Below are 20,422 nucleotides of genomic sequence, written 5' to 3' on the forward strand. Positions count from 1 at the left end.
AACCATAGAGAAAGAGAGAAAGAGAGTGAAGTTTGAGCGATAGATCGAGCCGATCGTAGTTTCGAAATCAGAACGACGTTCTCTACTCGATTCTAATCTCTAAATTGGTATAAATTCTATCCTTTGATTTCTTGTAAACCCTTGAATTTCCTTTCTTTGAATTTTGGTTTGAAATTTCAGAATTTGTGTTGAATTGATTGAGTTTAATTCGATTATCGTATCGATTGCGATTATGTTGATTGAATTTTATCGTTTGGACTTTGAAACTTGGAACTAGGGTTTTGGGATTTTGGATAATGGGAAATTAAATTGAATTGAGTATTGTGTAGCTCAATTAATCCATTTAGAACTGTTATACTGAACCCTTTGGAAATTATCGCAATCGACACCGATCGAATCGAGTTAAAACCTAAGTAGTCAAAAATCTGTGTATTGGTTGCGGGCCGCAATGGAAATTCTGAAAAACGCTGCTCTCGGTCTGGGGTTTCTGCGGGCCGCAATGGATCTGTTCCGGGCCGCAAGGAACACCCTGTTTAGCACTAATTGAGTGTTTTAAACCCTAATTTTTGAAATTCTTGATCTAAACCTAATTAATATTAATAGTAGGTGTCGAATCGGTAAGGCGAGGTCTTTCGGGATCCTTCGAGACGTCTGAACCTTAGGCAGGTGTACGCTATACGCTAAGGTGCGGGATTTCTGGACTTGTCTGATGTTTTATTTTCAGAATTAAATTGTAATTCGATTGACATGTTGAATATTCTTGTTGTTGCATTATATGAGTTGTGCATTGCATTGCATACCCTAATATTGTCGAACTCGAATTGCGGTAATCTGATTGACTTGCATATTGGTATTGATTACGTTTGTGTCGATCTATTATGATCTGATCTTAGATGAAAAGTCACCGGAATTGGAAATGAGAAAAATGGTATGTTATGGATCACCAATGTGTGACCAATTTGCAAAACCTGGTGCACGGATTTTGAGAGAATTCTAAAGCTTTAGTCTACCGAGGCTCGCGTAAGTCCCCAAACCGGTTGGGGCAAGGGCAGTATGAAATGAATTGTGAATTGTAGGAATATGGGTGACTAGTGTGAAATGTCGTATGCATGATGCGTTTGAATGGTCGGTTGAGATTATGATTCTTAATGAATTTTCTGAATATGACTTATAACTAGAAATTTAGGAAATGGTTAAGCCAAGCACTACCGATGGGTGTCATATACAGTTCAGTAGGGTGGCCTTCTGTAGGTGTCTGGAACCCTACCGTTGTCAACGGGTTTGTGGTACAGCTGGGTGGTACATCGGTAGTTGCTACCAGACTGATTAAAATAATTAAGCCTGATTGTTCGTTGATTTGAAATTCGATTTAATAACTCTTGTGTTGTAATTCATTCGATTATCTGCTGTCAGGTATGCATTTATGTTTATATAGTGTTATATATGTGCAATGTGTTGTTAATGATTTCATTTTGAAAATAAAGTTTGATTGCAAGTCCAGGGATTCATTTGTGGAAATTATCGCACTGAGAATTTATTCTCACGCCCGTTGGGTTTTTTTTTTTTAGGATCTGGTGCGGCTGATCCGGGAGAGGCACGACAGCTGTAGGTCATCTTGCTACTTAGTTTGGTATGGTATTTGACTAGAGATGTACACATGTTTTTGATGTTATATATTCTCTATGTCATGAACCACTTTTGTACCCGTATGGAATACTGTTCGGTATGACATACTTATCTGTGTTGTGTCTGACTTGTATGATATGGTATTTTATTAGAACATGTGATGTGTGTTCGATGTTGGGGTTATTATTTGGGAATATTTTGGGGACATGTTGTGATGTTGGATATTTTTGGGGTTATGTATGATGTGTGCATGTGGGGTATTTTGGGATTATTTTGGATGTAAAAAAAAAAAAAAATTAAATTAATCATAATTGCCTAGTAGGCATACGGGAAACCGTATGTTTACGGCAGGGTACCGGTCGCATTCCGTAGTTGGTGGCTACGGGGTGTGACACAAATGGTTCTTTACATCTTTCTTTTAATAGACAACTAACTGGTGTGTTATTAAATGACTGGAATGCTTTATCATCCTTATTGATTGACTGCAAACCTGATTCTAGCCTACCAGATATTCATTACTATGGAGATGGTCCTCTAAAGGGACATTCTTTGTGCACTCTTATTATCTCTAGCTCGAATATGGTGGTATGATCAATAATGAATTTACTTCAATCTGGTCCTCCAAAATCCCCCTCAAGATTAAAATTTTCCTTTACCTTCTTAAAAAAAACAAAATTTTGACTAAGGAAAATCTCATATCTAGAGGGTGGACTGGTGATACTTCTTGCTCTTTTTGTGGTGTTTTTGAATCCACTGACCATCTTTTTGTTAATTATCCATTCACTATTCAAATTTGGAAATGGATTGCAGCTCACAATAATTTTATTTTTGATGATTACTCAATGAACGATGTCTGGTTTCTTAATACTGCTATCCCTCTCAAAAACAAGCCAGTAGTAGAACTGGTTAGAGGTGCTGTACTTTGGTGTATTTGGCTTGAACATAATAAAATTTTGTTTTCAAAATCATTCTTTGCCAACTTTGCAGGTGGTTGGTTCTAAGATAATCTCTTTAGCATCTTTTTGGTAATCTTTTTGGTGTAAGACTCTTAATGATGGTTCTATGTTGCACTTATCTCTAATATTACCTTTTCACACACACACACACACACACACACACAGAGTGACTAATGTGCATTCGAATGTATATGGGCCGAAATACATACAGTCCAAATTCGACTTTTTAAAATTCAAACGGTCGATCCAAACCGTTCATCTTGTTCTCCATATTAATATATGCTTGGAGACCAAATTTTACATTTTTCTGAATTTTTTTACTATTTATTAAGCCACTTTGAAAATTGTTGATCCAATGGTGGCTTAACAAAACAGTAAAATCACCAGCCACCGTTGGATCAACAATTTCAAAGTGGCTTAATAAATAGTAAAAAAAATTCAGAAAAATATAAAATTTGGTCTCCAAGCACATATTAATATGGAGAACAAGATGAACAGTTCAGATCGACGTTTTAGATTTTAAAATTTTAAATTTGGACCGTATACATATCGAGCCATATGCATACAAATGCACATTAGTCACACACTCTCTCTCTCTATATATAGGAGTTGGCTACGGTGCTACGCGTAGCATAGATGGCCTCCGTGCAACGGCTCAATATTTGAGTTTTCAAAATTCTAACGGTAGATCCAATCCGTTCACACATGATCTCCATATGAATATGTTCATGCAAACTAAATTTTATATTTTTTTGAATTTTTTAACTATTTTTTTAGATAGATAGAAAATCACTTGTTTTGAAAAAATTTCAATCAATTTTTTTTGGAAATAACGAAGAATACAAAACAAACAAAAGATGCACAATTAAAGAGAGAACTTTACTGCATCATTCATTAATTGCGAAGAGAGAATTTAAAAAAAAAATGGAGGGGCCAAAATTTATGAAACCACACAAACTGGAGAATCAAAGAACAATATTGAATTTGTTCAAATTGAGAGGGTGAATGCACATAACTTTCATTTATAGTACTTTTTTGTAGTTTTACTTCAAAACAGTGTTGTAATTAGTAGTATGCGCTCATCGGATGAACAAAGTAATGCCATGTAATTATAATAAAAATAATAATTAACTGATTAGTAAAAAAAAATCATAATAGCTAGGTCTCTACCAACACTAATCAACTATTACAACACTGCTTCAAACTGTGCTTAAACTTAAATTAGTCGACCCAACCCGGCAATACAGTGGAAGAGCAAACATGTAAGACTGTCTTTAATATCATTGCACACGAATATTGAAGCAATTACATACGTACATATATTAAAGCGGCAATAGCAGATCTTAAAGAGAATCGGACGGACTCAAATTATTTGAATTCAATGGACGTTCCGATCCAAATTATTTCCTTTTTAAAAATAAGTTCAACTTTGCAAAATTCGAATTGATTTCAGCTAATTTTATATACCCTTCATAGGCTACAAATATAGCCTGCCACAAAATTGAAAGTTGGACAATAGATGAAAAAAAAAAAAAAAAACATTATCGGGAGTTACTGGTTGTCACTGGTGCGCAAACAACAAACAGCTTAGATCTGCATGCCTCAATTGTAAATATGTTCAAAGAGAAAAATCAGTGCTTGTCAGGAAGGAGCAACATGATTGGATACAGAATCTGAGAAGTAGAAGAGAAACGCGAGGCGAGCCTAGATTTTTTTTAATTGATCATTAACTTTAATCGGCCCATTATTTGTCGGCCCAAAAGCCCAAAATAGATTCATTCAGTGATGCCCATCTACTCTTACTTAGAACGCACCTCTTTCTCTTCCTTTCCTAGGGTTTTATTTTTCTCACTTCGCCGCAGCCTCAGGTGACTTTGCAATTTTAGACTTCTTATTCTCCTATTTATATCCACCTGTTGAATATAACTAGATTGTTTCGAGTAGATTTGAAAATCTCAGCGTTTAATTTAAATTTTGTTTTTTTTTGTATTTTCAGTTTGTTTGAAGATAACCACATATGGCACCTCCCAAAAAAGGTATGAAATTTGTTGCTGTTGTTACCATTTTGTTAATTTAGTTTTTTTTATTGGTTATGTATGTGAAATATAATCATGTAAAGAAACCAGTAGAGGAATTTCCGATGTCTGTATTAAATACATTTTCAATTCAATTTTAATGATGTAGTTGATGCAATGATGTTATGTTTGTTAGATTGGCATCTAATATTTTACAAATTTTGTCAATTTTTTTAGATTTCTTAATCTAAGAAAATAATTGTTACTGTTATAGGTTTTTTTTTTTTTTTTCTGAGTACATCTTTTCATCAACATTGGAATCTTGTATCATACAATCTTTTCATCAACATTTTTTTTATAAGAATTGCTCACCATCTCCATGAAAAAACTGCCTCAGGTAAGAAGCCTGATGCAAAAGCTCAGGCTGAGAAGACTGCAAAGGCAGTGAAGTCAGGCCCCACAACTGGTATAAAGAAGACGAAAATACGCACATCGGTTACCTTTCACCGGCCCCGCACTTTGAAGAAGCCGAGAACCCCTAGGTATCCCCGACAGAGTGCACCCGGAAGGAACAGGCTTGACCAGTACCAGATCCTCAAATATCCTCTCACAACAGAGTCTGCTATGAAGAAAATTGAGGACAATAATACCCTTGTGTTTATTGTCGATATCCTTGCTGATAAGAAGAAAATCAAGGATGCAGTTAAGAAGATGTATGACATTCAGGCGAAGAAGGTCAATACTCTCATCAGGTACATTTGTTGTTTGCTTATGTTTTATATTATATTGTGATTTCTATGTATTTCTTGGTATTTTATTAACTTGTCGGTCATTTGGTATGTTGGTTTATTAATTGAAATGTTTTAAGTATATTATCTGTACAATTAAACGGAATTATCATTTGTACTAATTATGTCTTGTCCAGTATTGGTTTTATTGGATACTCAAAAGGGTTTATTTTGTCTTGTCCAGAGTGCACACATTGTACTAATTCTTACTGTCATTTTGTCTACATTACCTCACTATTTGAGTTGAATCGGACCGTCCGATCATAATTTAGGCCAATCCAGCCCAAGCCTATAATGTACAGGGCCTCTTTAAGATAGGGCCTCTTTAAGATCCCTGCTAGTATATAACAAATGGACATTTGAATTACTTTGTGTAGAACAATTTTAATCTATCATATGCTTTTTTGACATTGTTCAGTTAAATTTGTGCAGTGTTTTATATTAAGTTGTGCTAATTATTTGCTTCCTGATTTATTTATTTAATACAGGCCTGATGGTACCAAGAAGGCCTATGTAAGGCTGACACCAGATTTTGATGCTTTAGATGTTGCTAACAAGATCGGCATCATCTAAATTCTTTGTTAGCTTGTTTGGCTTGTAGTTTCAGTTGGTATGACAGGGGTATTTTTTTGTGCTGCATAGTTATTGACTTGTTTCATCGCACAACATTCTCAAACAAATCTAATCACTGTGACTTATTTTTGCTGCTGGTAATCAAGGAGTCTTTATTTTATTTTATTTTTTTATTAATGAAGCTACTGTTTGTGGAGGGCAAGGGTTGTGATATTTTGCCAAACCCAATCTGGCTGATCTAACCTTTTTAGAACTGGACCGACCGATCAGATTCCGGGCAATCTGATTAGACAGTTCAGATCTAAAAAAAATATTCTGTTACTGTCACAATATTCTTCTGCTGTGGCATTTTCCATATAGAAGGAATTATGGGTCATTCAGATTGAAAAAAAAAATTATTTAGAAAATTTTTGTTTGAATTATTCGGATCCAATCACAAATTTTGGGTTTATTTGAAAATAGCAGCAGGACTTGTTCTTGTTATTAGAAAATTTGAAAAAAGCAGGACCTGTTCTTATATACAAGAGCAAGAGATACAAATAGAGTGACAAGCTCCTCATCTATACCTTGTTATAAGAAATTTCGACATGAATGAAAGTCAAGAAAGAAGAAAGCATAGCTTCTGTAATATTTATTATACTGTATAGGACCAATTATTTTTGGTACCAGAATGAACTACCAGTCTTGTTACTGGTAGCTGAAATCAAAGATAACCATACCTATCAGTCTTTGTTCCTACCAATTAAGTTTGATTGTATTTCAATCATCCCAATTTCTCAACCTTCCCCAACAAAGTGTTCTCCAGATGGAGCTCAACAAGAGACCCAATTTTCATGTTTTCCCTCTTCTCCCCCTTGCAACCTAACCCTAATTCTTATCTGGTTAGTTTCCTAATTTTGCTTTATTTTACAAATTAAGAAACTTTTTTTATGTTACTGTAGTTTCTTTTGCTGTTCCATAAGATGCTTATCATTGTGTTAATTTTTCTTTATTAGACAATTAAGATGCTTTATTTCGATAAATTTGCTGTTTGTTTCGTACTGGGCATGTTCTGGGTTGCATAAATCAGTACAAACTGTCAATCCCCTTGAGCTAATTTATTTTGAAATGAAATTTTAGCAGAACTCTAGCTAGTAAAACAACACAAAAAAGTATACTAGCTCCAAAGAATCCACCCAACAAATAACACAATATAGTATGCTTGGTGTTTTTATTCAAATTCTCTCTCTCTCTCTCTATATATATATAGAGCATCATAAAATCAGATTTATTATCTAAGATTCTGCAAGGCAATTAACATCTTTTCATTGACAGAAAATCAAAGCAGTGCCACATGATTCCCGAGTGAGGACTAATCGTGCCATTGGATATATGCACTGGTGCTCTCCTTGGTGAGTTTTTCTGTCAGAGATGCTTGCCAGAATGTTGCTTTAAATGTTGCTCTAATAGCAGACAACTGTCATTCAGACATTCATGTTGACACCTTCAACAAGAACTCGTGAGAGTACTTGTTAAAGGTGTCCGAGTTAGTGCTGTTGCAGACAGCAACATTTGTTTCTACAGAGCAGTCCCGACAAGGTGTACATAACTTGAATGTCAGATCGGGTTTGCTATTAGGCCTACTTTCTGAAGAGTGCCTCCGACGAAGAAATTGAAAAGAAGAGCACCGGTGCTTATGTCGAATGGCACCGAGTGGTCCCTACGAAGGGAATCGAGCCTCGAGGATGGATAACATTCACCTGAAAAGTTATGTTTTCACTGACAAACTTGCTGAGCATTAATTGAATTATTAACAGTGGTAACTGGTAAATAATTTGCAGAAAATAAAGTAAAAAAAAAAGTGCTTACAAGCTGACTACTGGGTGTTATATGCAAATGCAGTAACCAAACATCATATTACCATATTTTTTTTTAATTTTTTAATACCTTGATGGTGACTGTCAAGTATCATATTATCATATTTCAGTTACAAACTATTGTGCTTCTCAGAAAGTCTAATTCAAGCAAAGAAATAGCTCCCTCCTGTACTTGCATACACACAAGTAAGCCCTTTAATGTAGTTTTGTCAAGTCTTTTATTTACAGGGGTATTTTTAAAATTTTTGGCTTTTAAAGTAAACACAAATCATAGATGGAGCATTTGATAATATTGATTAATCATTCTTTTTAAATTATATGGGTAAATAAGAAAGAAATTGAAGAGTGTGGAAAATTTTATATATACACGAGTTTTGAGAGAAATAAAAAATTGACATTGTATTGAAGGGCATTGAAGAAATTAGGCACGGATTCTTTTAATATTTTTGTCGAAGTATATTAGACTGTCCGAGTCCAAACTCAAATTTTGAGTTACTTTAGTGGATCCTAATTCGTATAAAAGTGATGCTGGCATGGATGAATCTGTATTGTTTACATGGGACATACTGTGTCCATAACATCGGGCCAATTCGGCTAATGCTTATATCGCATGGGGCCTTTAATATTAGTGTGGATCTCAATTAAACGGTCCAGATCTTAATTTAAAATTTGAGTTAATGCAGACGATACAAATTCCACTTGGATAGGAGTGAATAATTTGTGATGATAAATGTTGAAGTTGTTTGGGCCAGATGAAAGATCACTTTTCAAGCCTGAGCTGCTATTCGTTGCATAGTAATTAAATGAAATATCATTCAGGTAAGGAGACAAAAGCATGATAAAAGGTTTTTGGATGATATATAAGATTTTTTGCTCCCAAAAAGTATTAGATAATACTAAAATAAACTGATATTGTCACTAAAATTTTCACCTTATTTATCTCAAAAGTGCAAGTATATATATGCAAATGAATTGACGATGCTTTTATATGCATACAGAAAATAACTTGCTATTTAAATTAATGGTATCCATTTTTATTTATAACTATTAACTAATTGAGATGTTGGAGGGAATTAAAAAAATTGATCAATTTACATAAAAAGAAATGAACTTCACTTTCGGTTCAGTTGGATGCCTGGCGATGTGAGGTCAAATGGACAATTTTAATTAATTAATTATTTTGATAAACTAATATTTAGATTATGTATAAAAGCAAAGATTTTGAAAATAACAAAATAGAGAAAGTTATTTTTATGAATTAATTATTTTAAACTGTATAATATTATTTATATTATGTAATTGCAATAGTGAAGAAAAAAATAAATTAATAATGATATATATGTTATTTCTTTTCCAACTTATTTTTTTATTGAAATATTATTTTGCAACTCTTAACCGTAATTCAGAAGTGTTTATACTTAATACCGAAATTTTTAAATATATCATACCCAAAAAAAAATAAAAAAAAAATCAAACAACCACGTTTTCTTGAAAATTCGAATTTTGACACGGCCGCATCACCTAGATGCAGCCACCTTTCTGTGGGCTGCATCTAGGGGATGTGGCCATTTTTTTTCCTTCTCGTGCGGCAGTTCAATCTGAATGGAAAAAAAAGGAGGCGGCCGCATCTAGGGGATGCTGCTGTGTCAAAATTCGAATTTTTCAGATAACGTTGTTATTTGGTTTTATTTTTTTTTGGGTATGATATATCTAAAAAGGGAAAATTTCTAGTGTATCTATCGAAACTTTCAAAATAGTCAATTTCCCCATCAAAACATCTAAATATCCAATTTACCCATAAAAATTTAACATCCTTTCTTCTATCCCCTTTTACTCATTAAATCTAGTATTTAGTTATTTTAAATATTTAAGTGACAAATATACCCCCTTCTTCTTAAATGGAGGAGATGTCCCTAAAAGTTGAGATCACCATTATTCTTATTGATTGACCGCTAAAAATCATACCTTAAACGAAAGAGATTAGAAGAAAATTTAAATTTGTCTCCACCTCTGCAGGATGAGAGACAATAGCTTCTTTTCCAACAAAAGAAGCTCTTGACTAGTACAATCCTGATCCCTTAACCCGGTGTTGTTGTTGTTCTTTTATTTCCGTCTCTCTATCTGTATCAAAGACATCTTGACTGGTATACGATATTAGTCAATCTTCTATAATTAATGCTAGTTGTTCCAGTAACAAAGTTATTTAAAACACTGAGAAGCACATGCAATTTGATTCCCAAAGTGTTATATAATTTTTCATGATAGAATATGCTTCATTTTTATATATTTTGTTTTTATTCTTTTTGAAATTGGCAATGAATGGAAAAATCTCAGGTTGCTTTATGTAACCTTTAAAGACTCGGTAAGTTCTCAAAGTCCATTTCCTTTGAGACATTGTCTCTGTTGACCTGATTCATGAAGTATAGGGAGGGTACAATACAGGAAGGAGGAACAGACGTGCGTGTAGAGGCGGAAACTAATTCAATTCTTCTTCTAATCCTTATCGTTTAAGGACCAGGATCATAAATCAGGTCGGTGGTTATTCAATAAGAACAACGGTGATCTGATTTTATTAAGATTAATGGTGCTCTCAACTTTTAAGGGACTCTAATTAAGAGGAAGGGGGTATATTTGGAGATTTAATATTTAAAATAACTAAATACTAGATTTAATGAGTAAAAGCGGATAGAAAAAATGATGTTAAATTTCTATGGGTAAATTGGATATTAAGATGTTTTGATGAGAAAATTAGCTATTTTGAAAATTTTGATGGGTACACCAGAAATTTTCCCATTTAAAAATTACGGTACTTAATAGACTTGTTTCTTATATCCGAATTCACAAGTACAATTATGTCTAGTATACCATATTTGTCAAAAAAAATCCTAAATAATAATGAGAAAGTTCAAAATAAAACTTTTGCTAATAAATAAACATACAAAGTGACATTTTAATACCACAAGAGAAGTTTAATCAAGTCTATACAACCACAGAGCATAATATGTATAAGGGAAAATTTCTAGTGTGCCCCTCCAAACTTCCAAAATAGTATAATGTATAATGTAATTCGGCTCTGTGCCTAGCGATTTCGACAGATTCATCGATCCGATTCTGATTTTACGGTTAAGTAATTGATTCTGATTCCGATTATTCCTTCTATGATCACCATAATTAATGGAAAAATTAACTAAAATAAAAGTTAAATCATAACATATCATCATAAATGATTTCATTAGAACAAAATATTGAAATGTTCCTCAAGAGTAAGACCCCTATTTACTTGCAGCACAAACATTAGACCGAAAAAAAAGATGCAGAGAATTATTGTGTTTGTGAGCGTACGAACCATAAAATAAATAAAATTATATTTTTGGAACGAGATAATATGAATCAAATGATTTTTTCCGAAACTAAATATAATGAAAAAAAATAATTGAAGAGAATAAAGTAACCCAAGGACTCGATGGTATGGATAATACCCTAAAAAATTTCTTTGTCAATATTGTCTGAATTAATAATTTTCAGAAACACAATTTTATGTATTAGAAAATAGAAATAATAGTTAATTTTATCTCGTTCAAGCATGAAATAAACTTTTAAATCTGTTATTCAATGAATAATCATATTAAGTATAGACTGATCGAAGATAGAAATGGCCCATTTAAAACTAAATAATATAATGTTTTGTACACAGATATATAGAAATATTCAATTTAAAATAACATAACTTAAATTGTTCACACTATAGCAATACGTCTGATATATCAGACATGAGTTGCATGTAGCATGAGACTCATGTCTGAGGTATCACAACAATCCTATATAGAGCAAATAAATTGAAATAAAATGAAATATTCCCACTCCTAACTTATAGTAAGCCCTCACTTGTTATTTCTCAATAACTCTTTGAGTCGATCCAATGCAACCTTCGCCGCGCGATTCTGACAGGTTTCCTTCTTGGCACCATAAGTAGCACTACCAATCACCTCTTCATCTAAGAGAACATCTATGGTCTGGTTCTGAGCCCAGTTATTGTTATATTTCACATTAAAGTGATACTTCTGGCATAGCTCATGGAGCTCGGTTGCTGGGTGCTGTCCAAGAGTCTCAATGGTAATAAAAGGCTGTGAAAGTCTTATAAATATCTGTTATGAAAGAGTTGTAATTAGAGAAAAAAAATAACTAAAGAAAACACTAGTAATAAGGTACTTGGGTATCAATTTTAGCTGGTTAATTAACAACAGTGAAAATATGCAGCAAGGCTTTATATAGTACTTGCTACTAAGGTGTAATCTACTGTCTGAAAATTATGCTCTCGTCATTATTCATGCAATATATATATAACCATAAAGCAGGAGTTAAAAACCTGACAATTAAAAATTTATTGGCCTATGGTCTAAAGATGGTAGGCTACATATATTGGTCTGATGGCTCCACCTAGAAATATCAAGGACACAATAATAAACCTAGCTAGCTAGTTTGATATGCATCATCTTACAAAACTCAACATGCATGCACATATATAGACAGACCTTCCAAACGGTCTCATAACACTTGTTGGTGTCAACATAGACAGCACCAAGAAGAGACTCGATGATGTCAGAAAGAATTTTTGGTGGGTCCAAAAGCCCGTTTGAGTGTATCGGGTAGTTCTTCAAATCGTTAACAAATTCCTTTATCTGCACAAATAAACCATGCAATATTACAGTGGTCAGTTATACTCAGTTCGGTGTGTCATATGTATAACAAATGCAACGAAATAAAAAAGTGGCCAATTGGAAATTTAGAATGTAGTTCTATCTGGAAATTGAATTTTCGAGATATCAAGTGTCAAGTTGGAATAGTTTGACGGTGATGACCATAGAGCAGTATAATTTAGTGTAATTTAGTATAAATTAGTATAATTTAGTTCAACCTAGTTCTAGTATAACTTTTTATAAATATCTAGATTTAATGAAAAATTAGTATAACTTTTTATAAATAGTTAGATTTAGTATAAATTAATATTTATAGGATAATTAAGTATAAATTACTGTTAGTTAGTATAATTTAGTATAAGTTAGTACAACTTTTTATAAATAGCTAGGTTTAGTTATAAACTAGTATAACTTCTTTGTAGATTGGTACTTTTATGGAATAGAAAAGTAATAAACCTTTTGTTCCAATTTTAACATCCTTTTTAGATGTTCATCAGAAAAAGCATAGATTCCGGTCCATTTGTAGATCAGCTGATGAAAATTATATATTATACCAAAAATACATATCCCACAAATGGAAATCCTATGAAAGAGAGGGAAGAAAGAAACCCAATAGAACAGAAAAAAAAGCACCAAATTTAAACACAAATAAAGAGTGACTGATGTCTGACCTGGCTTTCAAGATGATGTGCCTTATGCCTTAGATACCGGTCGAGCCCGTGTGCGATAGCAATGCGGGCCAGTTTCTCCTTATCCACATTGGAGGAACGAAGACGTGTCATTGGTCCCGGTGCAAGATCAGGATAATTGTAGAAGACCTCTGAAGCGACACCAAAATTCAACACGGCATCACCCAGGAACTCCAGCCTCTCATACGACTTGACCGGTTTGGACGTGAAGTAGAAAGACTTGTGTGTCATGGCCTCCTCTACTAAACTCCTGTCATAGAACTTGTAATCAATAATTTCTTCAATTGCATCGATATGTGATTCCTCCATGGGTGGCAGCCAGACCAAGCTGCTCTCCTCTTGTTCGGTCTGTTCTGTTTCTTGAGCTTCTTGTGACGAACTCATGCTGGAATAGGAAGGTGCAATTGGGCGAGTGAGGGAAGGATGGATGAAGAGAGATATTGAGGGAGATAGAGAGAGCAAGAAAAGGGAAGCTATGTTTAAATAGACCGGAGAATCTATTTATATTTTTGGGATATGTATTTTTTTTATTTCTTTCTTTCCTTTCTTTCATACGGTTTCCATTTTTGGGATATGCATTTTTGGTATATAGTTATATAGAGTAAGGCTTGGGTGCTATGGATAGCATAGAGGGCTACGGTGCTACGGTGCTACGGCCCAATATTCAAGTTTTCAAAATTCTAACGGTTGATCCAAACCGTTCATCTTGTTCTCCATATTAATATGTATTTGGAGACCAAATTTTACATTTTTTGAAAATTTTTTACTATTTTTTTAGCTAGATAGAAAATCACTTGATCTAAAAAATTCTGCACCATTCAGATATTTGATTTTCTACCTAGCTAAAAAAATAATATAAAATTTCCAAAAAATGTAAAATTTGGTCTCCAAACACATATTAATATGGAGAACAAGATGAATGGTTCGGATCGACTGTTAGAATTTTGAAAACTCGAATATTGAGCCGTAGCACCGTAGCCCTCTATGCTATCCATAGCACCCAAGCCTTACTCTAGTTATATATATAGTTTTCATCAGCTGATCTATAAATAGACCGTAGAATCTATGCTTTTTCTGATGAACATCTAAAAAGGGTATTAAAATTGGAACAAAGAGGTTTATTACTTTTCTATTCTATAAAAATACTAATCTACAAAAAGTTATACTAATTTTTGACTAAATCTAGCTATTTATAAAAGTTATACTAATTAATACTACTTAAACTAATTTTAACTAAACTCATGTTGGAATAGGAAGGTGCAATGGGGCGAGTGAGGGAAGGAGGGATGAAGAGAGATGTATTGATGTTTCCAATGGACACACAAGAAGGCTAGGACAGAGAAATTGAGGGAGATAGAGAGAGAAAAAGAAAGGGAAACTATGTATGCAAGCAGAGAACAGGGGCAAAATTATACTAATTTTTATAGAAGGTTATACTATTTATAAGAAGTCATACTATTTTTATTTATCTAAATCTACCTATTTATAAAACGTTATACTAATTTTTTAATTAAATTTACATAGTTATAAAAAAAGTTATACTAGAACTAAGTTGAACTAAATTATACTAAATTATACTAAATTTTTCTCCATCAATTTATTTAGCACACAATCTCTGGCTCATAATTTACGTAACATGCTAGCATAACTTAGTTCTAGTACAACTTTTTATAAATATCTAGATTTAGTTAAAAGATAGTATAACTTTTTATAAATGGCTAGATTTAGATAAAAATTAGTATAACTTCATAAATAGTTAGATTTAGTATAATTAAGTATAAATTAGTATTAGTTAGTATAATTTAGTATAATTTAGTATAAATTAGTAGAGTAGAACTAGAGTGTTCTTAAGCTCACTAAGGTGTTTGGTGAGTTTAACTCTAAAATCTATTAGATTGGCTTGAAACAATAAATTCAAACCGTTGAAAATGATTTAATTCACGAGTGATAAATTTACATGTAAAGTTAATATAATTTTGAATTAATTTTGTATAAAGTCAAGGGGTAAAAATATTCAAAAAATGAATGCACTTAAATTAATTTCTAACCCTCTAATTTTGACCACTTGACTTTATACTAAAATAATTTGAAAACTTAAAATTTTTACATGTAAATTCGTCACTTATGAAGTGTTGGCTTTTGGAGCCCTAGTCTTACTCATTTGACTAGATTTGCAATACATACATAATTGCATTTTACAGTTTTTATTCTTGAGACATGTGCAGGTTCATTACAATTGGAGATATAATAAATACATATCGAGGATGAATTGATGAACTGCAATATAACATCAAGAATGTGGTCATGAAGCACAAGATTATAGATGATAAAAGCATAACTCAAGATTAAGGACAATTAATATGTAAAATTAATAAAATAAGATTGAGACTGAACAAGTGAGGCCTAGCGTTGTAATAGTCCATGAACCGTTGCAATGAAATAAATCAGGTCGCAGAAATGACTGCAACTCGTTAAATCAAATCACGAGGTCTAAACTGGAAAATAAGTCAGAGGGTTACCGTTGTGGTAACTGTTGCAACGGTCCTCTACCGTTGCACAGCCAAACCTGTTCGAACTACCCTACCGTTGTAACGAACCATGAACTGTTGCAACGGTCGAGGTCACTTACTTTCTTTTTTGGCAGCTCTCTATAAATAGAAGCTATTCCAAGATTTGGCTTGACACTCTAGCCGCCCCCAACTTCAATATTTCATATTTTTAGATCTAGATAAAGTCATTGTTGCTTGTGTGCTTAAATTTCAATACTCACAATCAATATCAAGTTTATTCAATCAATTACACAACTCCTAGAGTGATCCTGCGTGATCAACCCATTTACTGCTTTGAGCTGTAGTGCTCACCTCGGCAATCCTTGAGTCATTGCGAATCAGATTGACCAACTTGAGCCTTTAGTGCTCCTTGTTCGGGCCGTGTGACTTTCGAGAAGATTGTAAGAGCTCACCGGTTCCACTTTGTAATCCTTTCTCATTGGGTAAATAAAGGCGTGCCATCTCAAAGGTCGCGGGCCCTGGAGACGTAAGCATTAGTGCCGAACTTCGTAAACAACTCTCATATCAAGTGTCTCTAAACTCTACTTTTTACTTTACTTATTTTATACTTTTAGTTTAGAACAAAGTTATTCTAAGTTTCCACCAATAATAACTTTAGGATACCCTTGAATTTTATAACTTAGATTAAAAACTTTAAAATGACCTATTCACCCCCCCCCCCCCCCCCCCCTCTAGGTACCTTTGGGACCAACATGAAGTAGATGGATTTCAACGGCTTAGATTTGTTGTTCGAAACTGATATAATATATTTTGGAGTTAAGCTCACCAAACGCCTTGGTGAGCTTCAGAACATTCTAGTTTTACTCTAAATTCGTATAACATTTTATAAATAGCTAGATATAGTTAAAAAGTGGAGAAAGAAGATTTATATCCACAACCTTTTGACCACACTTTTTTCACAAATATTTGGATAAAGTTTCATAATAGTCTTCTAAGTAACTTTCTTTATTTTCCATATTATCTCTCATTTTCTCATATTTCTTTCTCTCTCACCCACACAAAAATTAAACCCTTTTCAAATAGAGTACGAGCTCCTCTCACGTAGCTTTCTCTCCGTCCGCCTCCGCCTCCCACCTCCGTCCCTTCACCTCCCATCTTCGTCCCTCCACCTCTTCTCCACCTATTCCTCGCGTCATGTGCGTCCTTTCAAGCCATGCGAGCTATTGGAATCCGCTACAACTATCGGCCCAGCCACTGCTCTAACCACGGAGATAGGAAGAGACAATCTAAGAGAGGCGGTCTAAAGGAGCGATCTATAGGAGAGAGATGAGGGCGAAGGTGATCTGGAGCATAATTGGGTTGTTTTATAGTATTTACCTTGTGATTTTTCAATGTTGTATCTTGTGATTTTACAATATTCATCTTATGACAATCTGAATGAGAGAGAGGCGATATGGAGAAAATATGAGGAGACAATCTGAGAGAGGCGATATGGAGGAGAGATGAAAGCAAGGCGATATGGAGTATTGATCTTGTTATTTTACAGTATTCTCCTTGTGAAAATCTAGAGGAAAGATATAATGTAGAGGTGATCTTGAGAAGATAAGAGGAGAGGATCTAGAGGAGAGAGATGACATAGAGGCGATATGACGTATTAAATCTTGTTATTTTACAGTATTCGTCGGAGCTTACCACTTCCCTCTCCTTCGCACAACCTCTTGAACTCTATTACGGTGTCCGATCAGATTAGGTCTATTGTTTCTTCTAGTTGTTTCTTTCTATATAAATCTATTTAGATCGTTCTTTTACATCTATTTGTTTCCTTCTATTTATATCTATTTGTTTCTTTCTATTTACATATATTTAGATCGTTCTTTTACATGTTATATGACTTAAATCGAGGATTGTATCTATTTTTATCTTAATTAATCCTCATTATGCAATAGTTTTCAGATCTTTATTTTACATAACTAGATCAATTCATGCATCTTGTTGAGTTAGTATTCTAGCTGATGCAGTTGTTTTACAGGATTCTTGTGATTGCTTTATAAGATTCTTGCACTAATTGTACATGATTCTTGAAATAGTTTTACAAAAAATTTACAATTGTTTCTTATACTGATTTAAATTTTCAGTATTTTGTAATAGATTTACAGGATATATATAATATTTTACAGGATATATGAATCATGTTTAAATGTTATGTAGAGTATTTTTACCGGATATAGTTCACAGTTTTACATGATATATGCATTATTTTACAATCACTACTACAAAAATGGTCATTGTACACTGCACATTGTACACGGATTTGACAATTTTACGTAAAAACCGTGGAGAAATTGTAATTTTTTGGGTGCCCGGAATATCTGTGAAATCTCTACACGGTTTTTTATTAAAGAATCGGTGTAGAAAGCCTTGAGAGAGCTACACGGACATTTATTAGGGAATGTACACGGCTTATTGTCTAAATAACAGTGTAGAAAGCCTTGATAGAGCTACACGGATATTTAATTAAAGAACCGTGAAGAAATGACCAACTTGTACACGGATGTCTGTTTAAATAACAGTGTACAAAGCTTGAGAGAGCTACACGGATATTTAATTAAAGAACCGTGAAGAAATGTCCAACTTGTACACGGATGTTTGTTTAAATAACAGTGTAGAAAGCTTGAGAGAGCTGCACGGACGTTTAATAAAAAGCCGTGTAGAAAGGTTATTTTAGGGTTTTGGTAAGGGCGCGCCTTTTCGAGCACCAAGTTGGTTATAAAAAAGGCCTTCTCCTTCCAGCGCCGTTTTGATCAATTCTCTCTCTCTCTGTAATCTGATTATTTACAGAGGGGGTAATATGAAGATCATGTTTTAATAAAGAAAGAGCTGATCGAATAAAGAGTTGGGATGAAGACCTTCAAAAAAAATGGAAGAGGAGGGATGAATGACCTTCAGAGCCAGACGAAGTGTCAGATGAAGAGTCCAATGAAGAGTCGGACGATTCTTCATTCGACTCTTCATCCGACTCTGAAGGTTGTTCATCCACCTCTTCTCTTTTTTTTGAAGGTCCTTCATCCAACTTTTTATTTTCAGCTAGCTCTTTCTTTATTAAAATATGTATCTTCATATTACCCTCTGTAAACCCTACTGGCACCAAAAGGAAAGAATCACCCACTTGTAAACTAAAAATATCCATTAACGACTGGAAGAGGGGATCCCCTCTTCCAGTCCTTAATGGAAATTTTAGTTTACATATGAATCTTTATTGAACTCTTTCTTTATTAGAACATATTGATCAATCTGTACTCTCCCTCTCGCAGTTAACAATTGGGCGGAAATTTAGGTTTATCAATTATTTCGGATCGCAAATCTATAAAGATGAGCTACTGTTTTTGGAGCTCATAAGATGACCAGTCCGATATAATTGATAACCTACATCTCGAATTCCCATGCGAATTGCTTCATTTCCCCCATTAATTGGTCTGATTTGTGCGCTAAAGTTTTTTTGGAGGATAATTTCAGAGTCGGATAGTCGGATGAAGGACCAGAGCCGGGTGGGGAGTCGGACGAGATCGTCTTCATCTGACTCTCCATCCGATTCTGAGGGTCCTTCATATATCCACCTCTTCCAGTCCTTGATAGAATTTTTTAGTTTATATGGATTTAACTTTTGTAATTAATGCTCAATAAGAATTTGTAATTTTTGTATAAATTAATGTACATGAATTTTTTGTTCAAATTGCTATATATGTTTTGGAATTCAGGATTTTAAATGTCTTCCTCTTTTTTGGAAATTGTTTGTTTTGCTATCTGAAAAACATAAAAAAAAAACCAAAAAAAAATACAATGCTAAACGGACATTTAATAAAGAGCCGTGTAGAAAGGTAGAATTAAAAAAGGTTGTTTCTTTTAATTAAAAAGAGTTAAAAAATAATTATACACGGCTGTTTATATAAAAGTCCGTGTAGCTCTCTCGACTTTCTACACGGCTTTATAGATAAATGTCCGTGTAGAAAGGTTTAGGGTTACAAAAAGGCCTTCTTCCAGCGCCGTTTTGATCAATTACTCTCTCTCTCTCTCTGTTGGTCTGATTTCTGCGCAGAAGGATCGAGACCGAAGCTGAGATCTTTGAAGTTAATTTGCATTTCTCCTCTCTATCTTGCTAGGGTTAGTCTTCCTCTTTTCTCTCGCTAATTTTCTGGTACTTATTATTGCTTAATTATTTAGGTCAATTATTTATTAATGCATGCATGCTTGATCTGTTAAGGTAATGTAAATAATTAGTGTATTGTGGTCCAATAACCGACCTATTGATGCTTTTAGGTCCATGCCCGTTCAAAATTAATCTAATAGGGATTAATTTTGGATAGTCCCCCGTTTGGGACTGCTCTTTGAATATTGTGTCTCATTTAGGATGTGAACACATTAATTAGCGGGATTTAATTAGTGTTTGAGAAAAATTCGTCAGCATTTCTCCTTATTGCTCCTACGAGTATGTGGTTTACGCATACTTGGGGAGTTAAGGGGAAATGCTGTCGAATTTTTCTTAAACACTAATTAAATCCCGCTAATTAATGTGTTCACATATGAGGCATAATATTCAAGGAGTGGGTTACGATTGTAAACCGGCCCGTTTGTAAGCCAAGAATTTGTAACAATGTATGTTGCTCGACCACCATGACTAATTGGAATCATTATTTTAATTTAATTTACAGATGGAT

The 20,422-nt window shown here is 33.8% G+C and overlaps 2 protein-coding genes and 1 long non-coding RNA gene across 3 annotated transcripts; 2 read left to right on the forward strand and 1 right to left on the reverse strand.

Moving 5' to 3' along the window:
- Positions 1-22: 22 nt before the first annotated feature.
- Positions 23-1,752, forward strand: LOC144554777 (uncharacterized). Its single transcript, XR_013511739.1, has 3 exons — positions 23-107; positions 607-685; positions 1,569-1,752. It is a non-coding gene; the product is annotated as an uncharacterized LOC144554777 (long non-coding RNA).
- Positions 1,753-4,378: 2,626 nt separating this feature from the next.
- LOC144554243 (large ribosomal subunit protein uL23-like) lies at positions 4,379-6,118 on the forward strand. The gene is made up of 4 exons (XM_078302561.1): positions 4,379-4,450; positions 4,579-4,618; positions 4,995-5,349; positions 5,874-6,118. Exons 2-4 carry the CDS (start codon positions 4,600-4,602, stop codon positions 5,956-5,958), a joined length of 459 nt encoding a protein of 152 aa, XP_078158687.1. The 5' UTR covers positions 4,379-4,450; positions 4,579-4,599; the 3' UTR covers positions 5,959-6,118.
- Positions 6,119-11,526: 5,408 nt separating this feature from the next.
- On the reverse strand, positions 11,527-13,633 carry LOC144554561 (ribonuclease 3-like protein 3). Its single transcript, XM_078302876.1, has 3 exons — positions 13,183-13,633; positions 12,347-12,493; positions 11,527-11,959 (listed from the first exon to the last, which is right to left on the reverse strand). Exons 1-3 carry the CDS (start codon positions 13,582-13,584, stop codon positions 11,696-11,698), a joined length of 813 nt encoding a protein of 270 aa, XP_078159002.1. The 5' UTR covers positions 13,585-13,633; the 3' UTR covers positions 11,527-11,695.
- Positions 13,634-20,422: the final 6,789 nt, after the last annotated feature.

This window comes from Carex rostrata, chromosome 5 (assembly GCF_964058835.1).
Source record: "Carex rostrata chromosome 5, lpCarRost1.2, whole genome shotgun sequence".
Lineage (NCBI taxonomy): Eukaryota > Viridiplantae > Streptophyta > Magnoliopsida > Poales > Cyperaceae > Carex > Carex rostrata.

Excerpts from the sequence above, each read along its gene's own strand:
- LOC144554243 (XM_078302561.1), top strand. Across the intron at positions 5,350-5,873 it reads AAGGTCAATACTCTCATCAG|GCCTGATGGTACCAAGAAGG; the intron begins GTACATTTGTTG and ends TATTTAATACAG.
- LOC144554561 (XM_078302876.1), bottom strand. The coding sequence starts at position 13,584 with ATGAGTTCGTCACAAGAAGCTCAAGAAACAGAACAGACCGAACAAGAG. Across the intron at positions 12,494-13,182 it reads CACATCATCTTGAAAGCCAG|ATAAAGGAATTTGTTAACGA; the intron begins GTCAGACATCAG and ends TTATTTGTGCAG. Across the intron at positions 11,960-12,346 it reads GTTATGAGACCGTTTGGAAG|ATATTTATAAGACTTTCACA; the intron begins GTCTGTCTATAT and ends CTTTCATAACAG.